At 37.2% G+C, this 16,110-nt stretch overlaps 1 protein-coding gene across 3 annotated transcripts in view; it reads right to left on the bottom strand.

The window, feature by feature from the left end:
- Nucleotides 1-16,110, bottom strand: part of SMG7 (SMG7 nonsense mediated mRNA decay factor) — an 87,277-nt gene that overhangs the window by 50,605 nt on the left and 20,562 nt on the right. The window contains exon 2 of one of the 3 annotated variants that reach the window (XM_040636296.1): nucleotides 538-676. The exons of the other annotated variants lie outside the window; for them this stretch is intronic. Coding sequence (XP_040492230.1) covers nucleotides 538-653 — 116 coding nt within the window. The 5' untranslated portion in view covers nucleotides 654-676. The remainder of the gene's footprint in view (nucleotides 1-537; nucleotides 677-16,110) is intronic. 3 annotated transcript variants of the gene reach the window in all.

Consider the following 16,110-nt stretch of genomic DNA (forward strand, 5'->3'; position numbering starts at 1 on the left):
TAGAGAGGGCTTCTCTAGCGTGCAATCATGTACCTATTTCTATAGGCATCTGGGAGGCTGGACTGTATCCAGGCAGACACAGAGAACTAAGTTAAGAGATGATGCTCCCTGCGCTCAAATGAATTGTTATATATAGAACCGAAAACACAGGAATTTTCATACTAAAGGACAACCTATAAGATATATCACATGTCCCTACACTTATCATGAATATTCAGAGACCTCATAAACATAAAAATGTCTTAGACTTACATTAGTAAATGTTTTAAAAATTTCCTTCAACTACAAGATATAAATGCTCATGACAAAGTAAACATATGCCAAAGTTCTCATGAAGCCACATAAGTAAAAAAAAAAACAAAAAAAAAAAAAACTTAGCATTCCCATCTCCCATCTCCCATCTCCCATCCTGGCCAATAGCAAATGCTTCACAAAGTCTCTAATTCTTCCATTAGCACTCATAGAATATGCATACTTTAACATACATCTCTAAAAGGAATACAAACATGTAGAAATCCCTTGTAATTTTTATCCTACCTAATATTACTTGATTTCAGATGCTCCTCTGATTTCAAGTTTCCGGTCCTCATCTGGGACTTAAATGAAACGTTTTCTCCCACAATGACTATCTGCAAGAACATCCAATTTCTCATAAGGTAGAATGGTTTAAGACATTCTAGATAGAGGAGAGGAGGAAAATATGAGTTAACCCACAATAACAGAGAACTCCTTTGAAAAATAATTAAATTATTTTCTCTTTATTTGAAGTGATTTAATGTCAAAGGCAAATGAAAAATACTTTTTTCTTTCTGTATTAAGTTTCTTAGAATACACATCTTAAAATGCTATTTTGCGTATTTCTAACATTCTAGTTTTAGATCAAAGTATTGTCTAATCTCCCTCTCTGAAAGCTGACTGGTCTCTATAGGGCAAACAAATACTAGTTACCCAGCAGGGTTTTTGTCGTTCCAAGCTGAGAGTGCCCTACAGAACACAGTACCAGATGGTTGGTCCAAACTAGACTGTTTACCAACAGAAAAACATGTAAAGCAATTAAACCACAATTATAGGTGGTATGAATGATGTTTAAATTCTAAGATCAGCTAAAAAATGTCAGGTTTTTAGATCTTTATTCACTCACTGAACAATGATTTAGTCATGTCTATGTACCAGATACAGTGTGAAGGACTGGGTATACAATGATGAACAAAACAAATATGGTCCCTGCCATGGATTTTAAAGTATAATGTGGACACTGATCCACAAGGAAGGAGGAGGCAATAAAGGGTAGTGGTTAAAAGCAAGGGCCTGTGTGTCACACTGTCTGCACTTAATGGCATGCTGGGAGTAAGTCAAGCCACAGAAAATCATAGCAAAATTTCTTAGGGACATCAATGTAACTCAAAGATTTGAACAAAGTAAATATTATCGGCTGCTGATAATTGCTTACATTTCCAATTACTATGTGGCAGATTCTGTGCTAAATGTTCTATATGCATGATCTCAAAGAATGGGAATATAATGTAATAGTTAAGCGTCTTGTATTCAGACTGTGCATTCAAACCAAGCTCTGCCAACAACTAGCTGTGTAACCTTAGGAAAATCACTTCTCTATGCCCCAGTTTTGTTAGAAGTAAGGAGATAAATAAATGTACCTACCTCATTGAGATGTTTTGAGGATTAAATGAGGTAATAGAAATAAAGCACTTAGGACTGTTCCTCAGTATGCCCTCAGAAAATATTAGCTGTTTTGTCACTGTTATCAGTATAGTTATTAGTCTTCCCAACAATCCTAAGATGTGTTATTATTCTCATTCTATAAATTAGGAAATTGAAGCTAAGAACTCACACTAATCAATTCTAGAATAAAAGACAAAGTTATTTATAATATTTAACAACAAAACACCAGTCTTAAGAGAAATTTCAAACATGCAGGAGGTCCATGTGGACTTTGTCCCCTTACTTCAAAAGCATGTATTCAATCTCCAACGACTTTAGTTGTACTTTACTGAAGACTGAGAAAATACCATATGATAAAACCCAAGCTCCTTAGCAGAGCATGTGAGGTCCCACAGCTCCCCACTTAATACTTTATGACCTAATAAAACTAAATTACTTTCAGTTCTTAGCTATTTTATTCCTCAGTATCTGTACTCATGCTCTTTCACTCAACCTGGAATGCCCTCCTTCTTCCCTCCTTGTCTGGTTAACCCCTTCTCTTATTTAAAACTCTTCTATATGAGGGCTTTGGCATGGCCAAGCACTCCCAGCACATCTTAACGCCCGCCTGTATGTCAGCACTCAGCACTATTATGAAGTTATTTCCTCTACTAGAGGCTGTCCTGTGCAACTTTGTATACCTGGTGCCTAACTATGCCTGCCAGACTAACGAGTATCAAGTAAATTTATGTTAGTTTGGACTACACAGTCTCTCAAAAGGCCAAGACACTAAAAATTCAAAGTTTCTCAAAACTGACAGTAGTCTTGAAAGTCTTGCTGGAAAACAATTTCAAAGGTTTTTTATCTGATAACCAGGAACAACATACTTCCTTCTAGTTCAGAAAATCTACCATTTTATACAGTCAGTTAGAGAAGTCCATGATCATTTACCTGGCTATCTGAAATTCAGATTGTTTTCTGCACACTGGGATCTATATAGTACATACAATACACTACATATTTCTACAGAAATACAAAATTTGAGGGGCGCCCGGGTAGCTTAGTTGGTTAAGCATCTGACTCTTGATTTCAGCTCAGGCCATGACCTCAGGGTCCTGGGATCAAGCCTGGAGTCAGGCTCTGCGCTCAGCGTGGAGTCTGCTTGTCCCTCGTCCCCTGCCCTTGCTCCTACATTCGTGGGCTCTCTCTCAAATAAATAAATCTTTAAAAAAAAAAAAAAAAGGAATATAAAATTTGAAACCTCAACGGAATATGGATAAATTCAATAACCCAAGTGAGTAAAACAAGTAATTCAGAGTAAGGCTGACTGAATTTAAATTGAAAAAAGAAATTTAGATTAACCCATCAACAATTGGAAGACCATTTCCCCCTCACCTCAATTTTTATATTAGATGAGGTATGCCAAAACAACGGTTTTCAACTCTACCGAACCCAATGCCTTTGGAGAAAAAAAAAAAAAAAAACGCTTTCTATGTAACAACCCTGTACCTTCTAGAAATAAAATACAAGATTATATTACACTATTTACTTAATACAGTAAAAATGAAAACTAAATGCCTTTTAGATTAAAAAAAGGGAAAAATAAAGGAAGGCAATTTTTTAAAAAAGATTTTTATTTGTGAGAGAGAGAGAGAGCGTGCGAGCATGAGTGGGAGGGGCAGAGGAAGAGGGAAACAGAACCTCAAGCAGACTCAGCACTAAGCACAGAGCCCTATGTAGGGCTTCATCTCACAATGCTGAGATCACAACCTGAGCTGAAACTGAGAGAGTAGGATGCTCAATGGACTATGACACCCAGGTGCCCAAAAGAAAAGCAATTTTTAATAAAATTAGCATCTGAATATATAAATGATCAGGTAAGACTACCTTTGAAGACATAATGAAGTAAATGCTTGCACATACTTAAAATGGTAAGAGAAGGTTAACAGAATTCCAAAGACAGACAAATGAAAGGCAAAATACGAACAGACACTAGAATTAAAATAAATATTAATGTCATAGACCAGATTCATTGGAAATGGCAATAAGAGAAAAAAAATGACGTAAGGGCAACATGACAAGACAAAGTACAGAGGTGATTTGAAGAAAACAAGTATGTGACTATATACTTTGATAGGTGACATGGAACAAAAATTAGATTTAAAAAAAAGAGCAAACAGCCTTTATATAATGTAAAATACCATATAAATTAAAGTTAAGCAAAAGCAAAATACTACTTCCTGATGTGGAGTAGGTGGATAATATGCAAAATGGACAAGTTAATTAACTCAAAGAGCTAGCAACAAGATTCCGTTGACTTAAATCAAAGAATCCAGGGGCGCCTGGGTGGCTCAGTCAGTTGAGCGTCTGCCTTCGTCCTCGGGTCATGATCCCAGAGTCCTAGGATCAAGTCCCACCTCAGGCTTCTTGCTCAGCAGTAAGCCTGGTTCTCCCTCTGCCTGCTGCTCCCCCTGCTTGTACTCTCTCTCACACACCACCTGGCATCTGCACCCTTATTAATTCCCTTCACAAACTGACCCTAGGCTGGCCATGCAACTTACTTTGGCCAATTGGACATCACCAAATGTGCCACAAACAAGCTTGATAAGCACTTGCGCATTTGAGCCTGCTCTTTTGCTAACACCATCATCACGTGATGGATCACAGACCAGTTGGAAAAAGGAGACCCAGTTTTCCCACCTACTGATCATCTCAGTTGAGGGTCCAGACATTTGAGTGAGGTTGTCTTGGACCATTCAGGTCAGGCTGAGCCACTGGCTGACTGAGTCATCCAACTTGACCTAGACGGTCTGAGACAAGGGAAACCTTTGGAAATTTTGAGCAAGAGGTGACATGATCTAATCTAGATTTTAACAGGTTCCACCTGGCTGCTATACTGAGAATTAACTGTCTTGGTCCAGTAGGCAGCAATAAAGATAGCTGTCATCAGACTCTGACCAACATTTGTTGAGTGAAGGGGGAAAAAAAGAGAGAGAGAGAAAGAGAGAGAGAGAAAAAAAAAAAGATTCCTGGCCAGCCAGAACACTGGATTTGCCATTTAATAATAAAAGGAAGATGATACAAGCCGGTATATGGAGAAGAGTCCGTTTGGGGACAACAGTGCTTGGCACATGGTATTATATAAGCTCTTGCTATTGTTTTTGGTAACAATGGTAATTCTGAGATGATTATTATATATATCCAAGGGAATGAACTGATAGGTAGTTAGAGTCGGGGGTTTAACGGAAAGTTCTGGAGTATAGATATTCATTTGGGAGTCATCAGCATACAGGCATACCTTGTTTTATTGTACTTTTCTTTACTGTGCTTCACAGATGCTGCATTTTTTACGATAGAAGGTCTGTGGCAACCCTGTGTCCAGCAAGTCTATTGGCACCATTTTTCTAACAGCATTTGCTCACTTCATATGTCTGCCACATTTTGGTAATTCTCACAATATTTCAAACTTTTTCATAATATTATTATTATTATACTTGTTATGATGTTCTGTGATCAGTGATCTTTGATGTTATTGCAATTGTTCTGGGGCACCACAAACCATCCCCATATAAGACAGCAAACTTAATCAATAAATGTTGCGTGTGTTCTGACGGCTCCACCAACCCGCCACTCTCCCATCTCTCTCCCTCTCCTGGGGCCTCCCTATTCCGAGACACAGTATTGAAATTAGGCCAGTTAGTAACTCTACAATGGTCTCTAAGTGGTCAAGTGAAAAGAGTCGCATGTTTCTTACTTTAAATCAAAAGCTAGAAATGATTAAGCTTAGTGAGGAAGGCACAATGAAAGCCTAGATAGGCCAAAAAGCAAGGCCTCTTGCACAAAACAGACCACTTGCACACTCGAAGAAAAAAGTTTCTGAAGGAAATGAAAAGTGCTGCTCCAGTGAACACACAAATGATAAATGAAAAGAGCCTTATTGCTGATGTGGAGAAAGTCTGAGTGGTCTAAATATATCAAGCCAGCTACAACCTTCCCTTAAGCCAAAGCCTAATCCAGAGCAAGGCCTTAACTCTCTTCAATTCTGTGCAGGCTGAGAGATTTAAGGCAGCTACAGAAGAAAATCTGAAAGCTAGCAGAAGTTGGTTCATGAGGTTTAAGGAGAGAAGCCATCTCCATAAAACAGAAGTACAAGGTGAAGCAGCAGATGTTGATACAGAAGCTGCGCCAAGTTACCCAGAAGACAGAGCGAAGATTATTTGTGAAGGTGGCTAAACAACGGACTTTCCATGTAGACAAAACAGCTTACATGGGAAAAAGATGCCATTTTATTGCTTTCATAGCTAGAGAGGAGAAGTTAATGCCTGGCTTCAAAACTTCAAAGTACAGGTTGACTCTCTTGTTAGGGGATAATGCAGCTGGTAACTGTAAGTTGAAGCCAATGCTCATTTCCCATTCCAAAAACCCTGGGGCCCTTAAGAACTATGCTAAATCTACTCTGCCTCTGTGCTCTGTGAATAGAACACCAAAGCCTGGATGACAGCACATCTGTTTACAACATGGTTTACTGTAAACCCACTGTTGAGACCTACTGGTCAGAAAGAAAGATTCCTCTCAGAATATTACTGCTCATTGATAATACACCTGGTCACCAAAGAACTCCGATGGGAGATGGACAAGACCAATGTTTTCATGCCTGCTGACACAACATCTTTTCTGTAGCCCATGGATCAAAGAGTAATTTAGATTTTCAAGACTTGTATTTAAAAAATACATTTCAGGGGCACCTGGGTGGCTCAGTTGGTTAAGTGTCTGCCTTTACTCAGGTCATGATCCCAGGGTCCTGGGACTGAGCTCTGCACTGGGCTCCCTGCTCAGCAGGGAGCCTACTTCTCTCTCCCTCTCTCTCTCTCTGCTGCTCCCCCTGCTTGTGCTCTCTCTGTCAAGTAAATAAATAAAATCTTAAAAATGAATAAAAAATATATTTCACAAGGCTATAGCTGCCACTGATAGTGATTCCTCTGATGGATCTGGGTAAAGTCAAGTGAAAACCTTCTGGAAAGGATTCCCAATTCTAGATGCCATTAACAGCATTCGAGATTCATCTGAAGAGGTCAAAATATCAACATTAACAGCCATTTGGAAGAAGCTGATTCCAACCCTCATGGATGACTTTGAGGAGTTCAAGACTTCAGTGGAGGAAGTAACTGCAGCTGTGGTGGAAATAGAACAAGAATTAGAAGCGGAGCCTGAAGACGTGAGTGAATCACTACAATCCACTGATAAAGCTTGAATGGATGAGGAGTTTCTTCTTATGGTTGAGCACAGAAAGTAGTTTCTTGAGATGAACTTTACTCCTGGTGAAGATGCTGCGAAGACTGTGGAAATGACAACAAAGGATTTAGAATATTACATAAACTTAGCTGATAAGGCAACGGCAGGGTTTGAGACGACGGACTCCAATTTTGGAAGAAGTTCTACTGTAGATAAAATGCTATCAAACAGCATTGCATGCCACAGCGTAATCACTTGGAAAGGAAGAGTCAGTTGACGTGGTAAACTTCACTGCCTTATTTTTAAAAATTGCCAACCCCAACCTTCAGCAACCACCACCCTGATCAGTCAGCAGCCATCAACGTCAAGGGAGGATACTCTACTAACAAAACAATTACGAGTCACTGAAAGCTCAGATGACGGTTAGCATTTTTCAGCAACAAAGTATTTTTTAAGTAAGGTGTACGCATTGGTTTTTTAGACATAATGCTATTGCACACTTAAACTATAGCATGTGTAAGTATAACTTTTATAAGCACTGGGAAACCAAAAAATTCATTTGACTTGCTTTACTGTGATATTTACTTTATTGTGGTGGTCTGGAACTGAACCCATAATATCTCTGAGGTATGCCTGAGAGGCCAAAGCTGAGAAGGGAACAGAACAGTAGATGGACTGAGAACTAAAAGCCATAGAGTTAGGAGGAAAATTTGTTTGTCTGTTTAAGATTTTATTTTTAAGTAATCTCTATATCCAACATGAGGCTCAAACCTACAACGCTGAGATCAAGAGTCGCATGCTCTACAGAATGAGTCAGCCAGGTGCCCCAGAAGGAAAATTTGTTGAATGTGGTGTCCTAGAAGCCAAATGAGGAAAGAGCTTCAAGAAGGGGACAGAATCAATTAAGTGCTGCTGATGCATCAGGTAAAATGAGGCCTGAAAACGGACTATTCAACTTAGTAATGTGGAAGCCACTGAGGACCTTGTTAAGAACAATTCTGGTGGAGAACTGGAGGCATAAGACTATGGTTTGACTTCAATAGAAAATAGGAAAGGAACTGAGACTAAAACCGAGTTTAGACATCTTTATCAAGGAAAGAGAGGCAGTAGCTGGAGATGGATATGAGGGTCAGAAGAGTTTTTAAGATGGGATATATAAAATGCTTTTTATGGGATGGAATGGGAAAGACTCAAGGAAGAAAAGCAAAAGGATGAGAACAGTCTCATCAATGCCATAGGGGCCCGTTTAACTACTGCATGTTTAAAAGGAAAAAAGGTCCTTGAGTGAAAGAATAAAATTTAAAGTGAATATATCAAGAAGGAAAATCACCTAATAATTATTGGGGACCCACAAAATGACCAGTGAAACACATAAACCATTCTCAATTTAATTTTCATAGCAATCTGTGATAACTACTACATAACTATTCTTCCTTCCTTTTTTTTTTTTTCTCTTAGAGTGTGAACATGAGCATGGTGTGGAGGGATGGGGAACAGGAGGGGATGGGCAGAGGGAGAGAGAATCTTATGCAGGCTCCACGCCCAGTGCAGAACTGAAGGCAGGGCTGGATCTCATGACCCTGGGATCATGACCTGAACCAAAATCGACAGTCAGATGCTTAACTGACTGAGCCACCCAGGTGCCCCTATTTTTCCAATTTATATATAAATAAGGCTCAGAGATTTTAGGAAACTTGCCCAAGATCACAAAGATAGTAAGTGCTAGGACTGGAATTCAAATCCAGGTATATCAGAATTCCAGATCCTAACCTTCTATTCATTATTCCATGATTCATGACAGACTTCAATTTTCAACAATTCACATAATCAAAGCTAAATTGTGAATATTTTATTGCTTATGATTTATTCCAAGTTTCCCTTTTTAACAACATAAGACCAATCCAGATCTTTTCCCTTAAACCTAAAAAACTCTTCTTCGGGAAATGTTCCTGGTTTTACTGCTAGTACAGTTTCTGTCCCAAGAGGTCTCTCTAGCTGTTCTTTCCACTCCCTCTTCCTCATCACAATGCAAACCGAGAATCCCAATTCTTAGAAAATTCTAATAAAGACAACTTTCAGATAACACAGGTTTACTATATTTTCTTGCATGAATTATACAGGAGAAATAAATGCACACAGACTTCAGTGGCAAAAGAATGTTCCTAAGAGTGACACTAGTCATCACTGCTAGTAATATTCCCTATGGCTTAGGACCCAAGGTACTCAGAACAAGCTCCTGAATATATGATTGAAAAAGAAAGGGAAGGGACATCTTCATGGACAAATCTTCACCCTATACAAGGTTTATGTAGATATAACATAAAGCAAGATCAAACAAATTTTATTATACTCTCCCATCCTGCTCCTTGAAATATAAAAAGCAAAGATATGGCCTGGCCTGTTATTCCAACATTACTCAAAACCAGTTTTTAAGTTCTTTGCTAACAAGGAAAAAATATATACACTCCTTACCTGCTAAGTGTATAGTAACATTTACAACTCTATATCATATTAACAAAATCAAATTACCAGTTCACTGGGCAACAGACCCCAAGAAGTTAAGAGTTCATATCAAATCTGGCTCATATCATTATATAAAAAGTATCTGAAGAAATGACAAGAATATCTTTCAGATCTGATGAAAGTTATAAACCCACAGATCTAAGAAGCTCAGTAAACCTTGAGCATTTAAATACAAAAGAAAACCACATAAAGGCACTGTAATCAAATGGTTGAAATTCAATGATAAAGAGAAAATTTTCAGAGCAGGCAGAGAAAAAAGATACATTATATAAGGAGAAATAAAGATTACACTAATGCCCAAATTCTCAGAAAAAATGTAAGCCAGAAGATAATGAAATAATATCTTCAAAATATTGGGAGGGGGAGGGGGGAGAAACCTATATTATATATCCAGCAAAAATATCCCTTAAAACTGAAGGTGAAATAAGGACATCTTCAGAAACACAGAAACTGAGGAAACTTGATGCCAGCGGATCAGTATCATAAGGAATATTTAAAAAAAGGAAGTTCTTGAGGCTGGAAAAAAAATACCACACAGAAATCTAGAACTACACAAAGAGATAAGGAATGCCAGAAATAAAAAATATGTAAGTAAATATAAAATAATTTTTTTCTCCTTGTTTTTAAATTTCCTTAAAAGTTAACTAACTTTTAAACAAAAATAACATGTAGTCTAGGGTTCAAAACAAATAAAGGGGAAAAAAAAGGTAGAGTGCCCAGCTGACCCACTTGGAAGAGCATGCAACTCTTGATACCAGGGTCATGAGTTCAAGCCCCATGCTCGGTATAGAGATTACTAAAAACAAACAAACAAACAAATAAATATATGACTTTAAAACAAAATAAAAAAGGGGGCACCTGGATGGCTCAGTAGGTTAAGCATCTAACTCTTGACTTCGGCTTGGATCATGATCTCAGGGCTGTGAGATCAAGGCCTGCGTCGGATTCTGCACTGGGCATGAAGCCTACTTAAGATTCTATCTCCCTCTCTCTCTGCCCCTTCTCCCCCCTCTAAAAAGAAACAAACCGCAAAAAAAAAAAAAAGAAAACAAATATAGAAATGTTTGACAACAGTACAAACAAAAGGAGAGGGAGATGGAATTATATTGTTTAAGATTTTATATTATACGTAGAGTGTTATAATATAAAAATGCATATTGTAAATCCCAGAGCAACCAAAAAGGGGGAGGATACCTAATAAACCAACAGAAGAGATAAAATAAAAACAGAGACAGAGAAAAGAAAAATAGATAAATCTACAATTATTCGGAGATTTCAAAATTCCTCTCTCAGTAACTGACAGAAAACAAGGCAGGAAACTAGTAAAATCAGACCAATACTATCAACCAAACATCTAATTGGCATTTCTAAAACATTTTACCCAACAGAAGAATACATGTATTTTTCAAGTGCACATCATTCAGCAAGATAGACCACATGCGAACCACAAAATAAATCTCCAGAAATTTAAAGAATTAAAATCACAGAACTACCAATCAATACAGAAAGAGAGCTAGAAAATTCCTCACCTATTTGGAAATGAAATAATACCAGTCTTAATTATCACAAATCGCAAAGGAAATGGGAAGATATTTTAAACCAAATGAAAATGGAAACATTAATGTGTAGGATGCAATCAAGACAGTGCTCAGAGAACTCTTTATAGCTTTAAATGCTTATATGAAAATAAAAAAGGTCTAAAAGCATTAATCTAAGCATCTATCTTAAGCTATAAAAGAGTATATTAAACCAAAATTAAGTAGAAGAAAATAATGAAAAGCAGAAAACAAAAATCAGAAAACAAATAAAAGCTAACTTTAAAAAGCTCAATATAATTCTCCCCAAATTGATCTATAGTTAGAATACAATTCCAATCAAAATCCTAGCAGGCTATTTTTGGTAAAAACTGACAGGCTGGCTTTAAAACTTATCTGGAAATGGAAGAACCTAGAATAACCAAAACAATGTTCGAAAAGAATAAATTTGAGAGAACTTACACTACTGGATTTCAAAATTTACTTCAGTGCGGTGATAATCAAAACAGTATAGCGTTGGTATAAGAATAGATATATAGGTCAATGGAACAGAACAGAGTACCGAAGCAGACTCATCTACTCATGTATGTAGGTACATGCATATGAATGTGTCTGTGTGTATAGCCAAATGATGTTTAACAAAGTGTCAAGGCAATGTAATGGGGAAAAAATGTTTTCAATGGTACTGCTGGAATAACTGGAGATGAAAGTTTAAAAACTGGAAAAAATTAACCTTAAATGATGCATCACAGCACGCACAAAAATTAATTCAAAATGGATCACTGACCTAAATCTATAAAATTTCTAGGAGACAATTTTCACTGCCCCAGGGCAAATAAAGAATTCCATAAAGCCAGATTCAATAAAAGAAAAAGTAAACTGATAAACTGGAGTCATTAAAATTTAAAACTCCTACTCCTCAAAATAATTAAGAAAGTGAAAAAGCAAGCCAGACTGGGATATATGTGTGTGTGTATAAGCACAAAGGATTTACACTGAAAAAATAAAAAGAGAACTCAATAATAAAGCAATCCAATTTTTAAAATGGGCTAATGATTTAAACACTATAAAAGAGAATACGCAAATGGCCCATAAGCACATGAAAAGAAGCTCAACATCTTCAGTCATCTGGGAAATGTAAATCTACAATAAAACACCAATTCACATTCACTGTATGATGAAAATCAAAGGACTACCAATACCAAGTGTTGTAGGTAAGGCTGCGGAAAAACCAGACTCTTCTACACTGCTGTGAAGTATAAAATGTTATCATTGCTTTGGAAAATAGTTTGGTAATTTCATGTGTAACTTTTTACACATGCCCTTAGTATATGACCCAACAATTCCATTCCTACAGATTTACCAAAAGAAATGCAAACAAGTCCACAAAAGACTTAAGAATGTTCCTAGAAGCTTTATTCACAACAGCAAAAACTGAGAAACAACCCAAAGGTTCATCAAAGGGTGAAGGGATAAACAAACTGTAGACAGTCACACAATGGACTACTCAGCAGCAAAGAGGACAAACTACTGATGCATGCAACAAAGTGGACCTGATCTAGAAAATATTATGTCAAGCAAGAGTCCAGACACAAAAGAGTAAATACTATATTATTCCATTTATGAAGTTCTAGAACAAGAAAAAGTAATTTATAGTGATACAAATCAGAACAATGACTGCCTGAGGCACATAGAGGGTTAGGACACACTGCTACGGAGTCTGGGAGAATATTTTGCGGATTTCGAAGTGTTCTATATCCTGATCAGGGTGGTGGTTAGAGGGTATATTTTCATAAAAGTTCATTAACTGTACAGTTAAAATGAATGCATTTTATTTTGATTACCTCAACTAATGTGATTTAAAAGTATATGCCCTATGATAATATGATTAAAATGCATTATCTAAACATTGCATAAAATGCACATTCTATATTCATAAAAAAACTAAACAGCATAAACAGTACTGGTAGCAATTTAATACTACAAATTTTCTCAAGAGTTAACAATGACTGTCCCAACTTAGCTTTTTCTCAGTCCTCATACTCTGCCTAGTATTCATACTATAGTGTATCAACACTTATTCAAACTTCAGCCCACATCAAAATCTCTTTCAAAACTTTTGAAAAAGTTTACTGAACTTCATCCCCGCAGTTTCGGATTCAGCAGGTCTGAGATGGGACAAAAGAATTTGTATTTCTGAACTTTACTTTTTTTTTTAAGATTTTTATTTATTTGACAGAGAGACAGCAAAAGAAGGAACACAAGGAGAGGGAGTGGGAGAGGGAGAAGCAGACTTCCCGAGGAGCAGGGAGCCTGACGCGGGACTCAATCCCAGAACCCTGGGATCATGACTGGAGTGGAAGGCAGACACTTAATGACTAAGCCACCCAGGCGCCACAGAATTTATGTTTCTAACAAGTTCCCAGGTAATGGTGATGTTGTTGGTCTGGGGACCACACTTTGAGAACTACTGCATTAAAACCACCCCGTTATTAAAACTTTCCACATACTTAGCTTTTCCTGGCCCTTCCCACCTTTTTGATAGGTCATTCTTGTTTCTTCTCTCTGCTTCCACCTATATAGGGTTGCAAAGTCATTAAGAATGAAACACCTAATCATCAAGAAAATGTAAATCAAAACCACAATGAGATATCACCACACACCTGTCAGAATGGCTAAAATCAAAAACACAAGAAATCATGACAATGTGGAGAATAAGGAACTCTCATGCACTGCTGGTGGGAGTGCAAAGGTGCAGCTACTGTGGAAAACAGTATGGAGGTTCCTCAAAAAATAAAAAATAGAATTACCACACGATCCAATAATTCCACTACTGGGTATTTACCCAAAGAATATTAAAGCACTAAATCAAAAAGATATATGCACTTCTATGGTTACTGCAGCATTATTTACAATAGCCAAATTATGGAAACAGTCCAAGTGTCCAGGGATAGATGAATGAAGATATATATACACACACACATACACATAACAGAATATTACTCAGCCATAAAAAAGAAGGGAACCTTGCCATTTACAACAACACGGATGGACTTGAGAGTACAATGCTAAATGAAATAAGTCAGAGAAAGACAAATACCATATGATTTCACTCTTATGTGGAATTTAAGAAACAAATGAACAAAGAAAAAAAAGAGAAATCAAAAGACAGACTCAACTATAGAGAACAAATCGATGGTCACCAGGGGGGGAGGTAGGTGGGAGGATGGGGGGAGGGGGAAGAAAGAAGAATGGAACTTGACCTTATTATCACCTGGTATCTGTTCCCTGAGGATCTCACTGATACCTATAAACCTCAATCATTACTTCCCAGCTTACGGATTTAAGCAACTACGAAACCAATCATTTCCAACCCACCTCACACTATGTCCCTATTCCAACTGCCTATTTGGTATCTCTGCATGAGTATTTATTAAATATTCCCTTCAACACCCACCATACCTTTATTACCTATTTCCATGAGAAGTGTTACCATTTCCCCATGGCCAACTTCAATATGACTCTCCCTCTCTCCCTTCATATGTAATCAGTAACCAAAATCCCATTGCTTATACTTATGTATTATCTTTCATAGATGCTTCTCAGTATCCTGATTCAGGATACTTTTACATGGATTTTGGCAGTTTTCTCAAATGGTTTCCATGACTTTATTTGCATGAAGTTCCCAAATATATGATACCAAATAATTCTAAACACATCAATTTCCAGACTGAAAACATTAATTTCCATTTATCCATAAAGTTCAAACTAAGTAGCCTATCAGTCAGTATCCCCCAATTTAGCTTCTAGCCTTATCTCCTTAAACCTCCCCCCTCATGAACTATCCTCCAGATGCTTCTGACTCTTCTTGTAACTTTTTTTAATATATAAAAAATTGTATTTTCTCCATCTGGAATATCCTTCTCTGGTTCACCACAAAATTCTCCCTATTTTAGGGAGATGATATGCCCTTCATAAAACCTTCTAAGACATTTTTACGCAGTCAACGCTTCAATTTGTATCTGTTATGCCACATACTACATCCTAACATGTTACTTCTTCAATTACGCTCTGGAAGTGTAATCCTTACTATAACCCCAAAACTGCCTGGAAGAGTACTTTATTAATAAATATGCTGAATGAATGTAGTTAAGTAAGATATTATTTGTGTATTTTTAAAGTATGTATTAAATAAAAACCTCAAGGCTACAAATATGAGTTCACACAAAAATTTTTTTTAAGATTTTATTTATTTATTTGTCAGAGAGAGAGAGAGAGGCATCGGGAGAGGGAACATGAGCAGGGGGAGTGGGAGAGGGAGAAGCAGACTTCCCATTGAGCAGGGAGGCCGACGTGGGGCTCGATCCCAGAACCCTGGGATCATGACCTGAGTCGAAGGCAGATGCTTAACGACTGAGCCACCCAGGCGCCCTCACACAAAAAAATTTTTAACAGTAAAAATCCTTTGATGGAAATTCCTCATGGTCTATACTACTACTGGCCAATAGAAGGAAATCTAAGTCACATATTTACCATTTGTAACCTATTTCTTTTTACTTACAAAAGTAAAAAGGAGAAAATAATGTATTTTAATCTAATATATCTAAAACATTAGCATTTCAACATGTAGACAATACAAAAATTATTGAAGATTTCAAATTCTTTCTATGCTAAGTTGTCAATATGTGGTGTATGTTTCACAATTACAGCACCTATAAATTAAGTAGCTCATTTTTCATCAGAAATATTTGATCTGTATTTAGATTTCATAAAATTTACTGAAGGTAGATTTACATACCCAAATTATTCTGACAACTCAATCAAGCATAAATTCTTAAAACTTAAGTTAATTAAAAAAAAAACACCTTAATTATAGGGATGCCTGGGTGGCTCAGTCAGTTAAGTGTCTGACTCTTGATTTGGGCTCAGGTCAAGATCTCAGGGTTGTGAGATTGAGAATTGTGTTAGGCTCGTGCTGGGCGTGGAGTATGCTTAAGATTCTGTCTCTGTCTCTCTCTCTCTCCGCCCCCACCTCTGGCTGTCCCCTCACACCCTCCCTCTCTAAAAAAAAAAAACACCTTAATTATAATACAGTTCCTCAGTCACACCAGCCACATTTCAAGTGCTCAATAACCACAGGCAGCTAGTAGTTACTATACAG

Source organism: Ursus maritimus, unplaced genomic scaffold (assembly GCF_017311325.1).
Source record: "Ursus maritimus isolate PB19 unplaced genomic scaffold, ASM1731132v1 scaffold_2, whole genome shotgun sequence".
NCBI classification, from domain to species: Eukaryota; Metazoa; Chordata; class Mammalia; order Carnivora; family Ursidae; genus Ursus; species Ursus maritimus.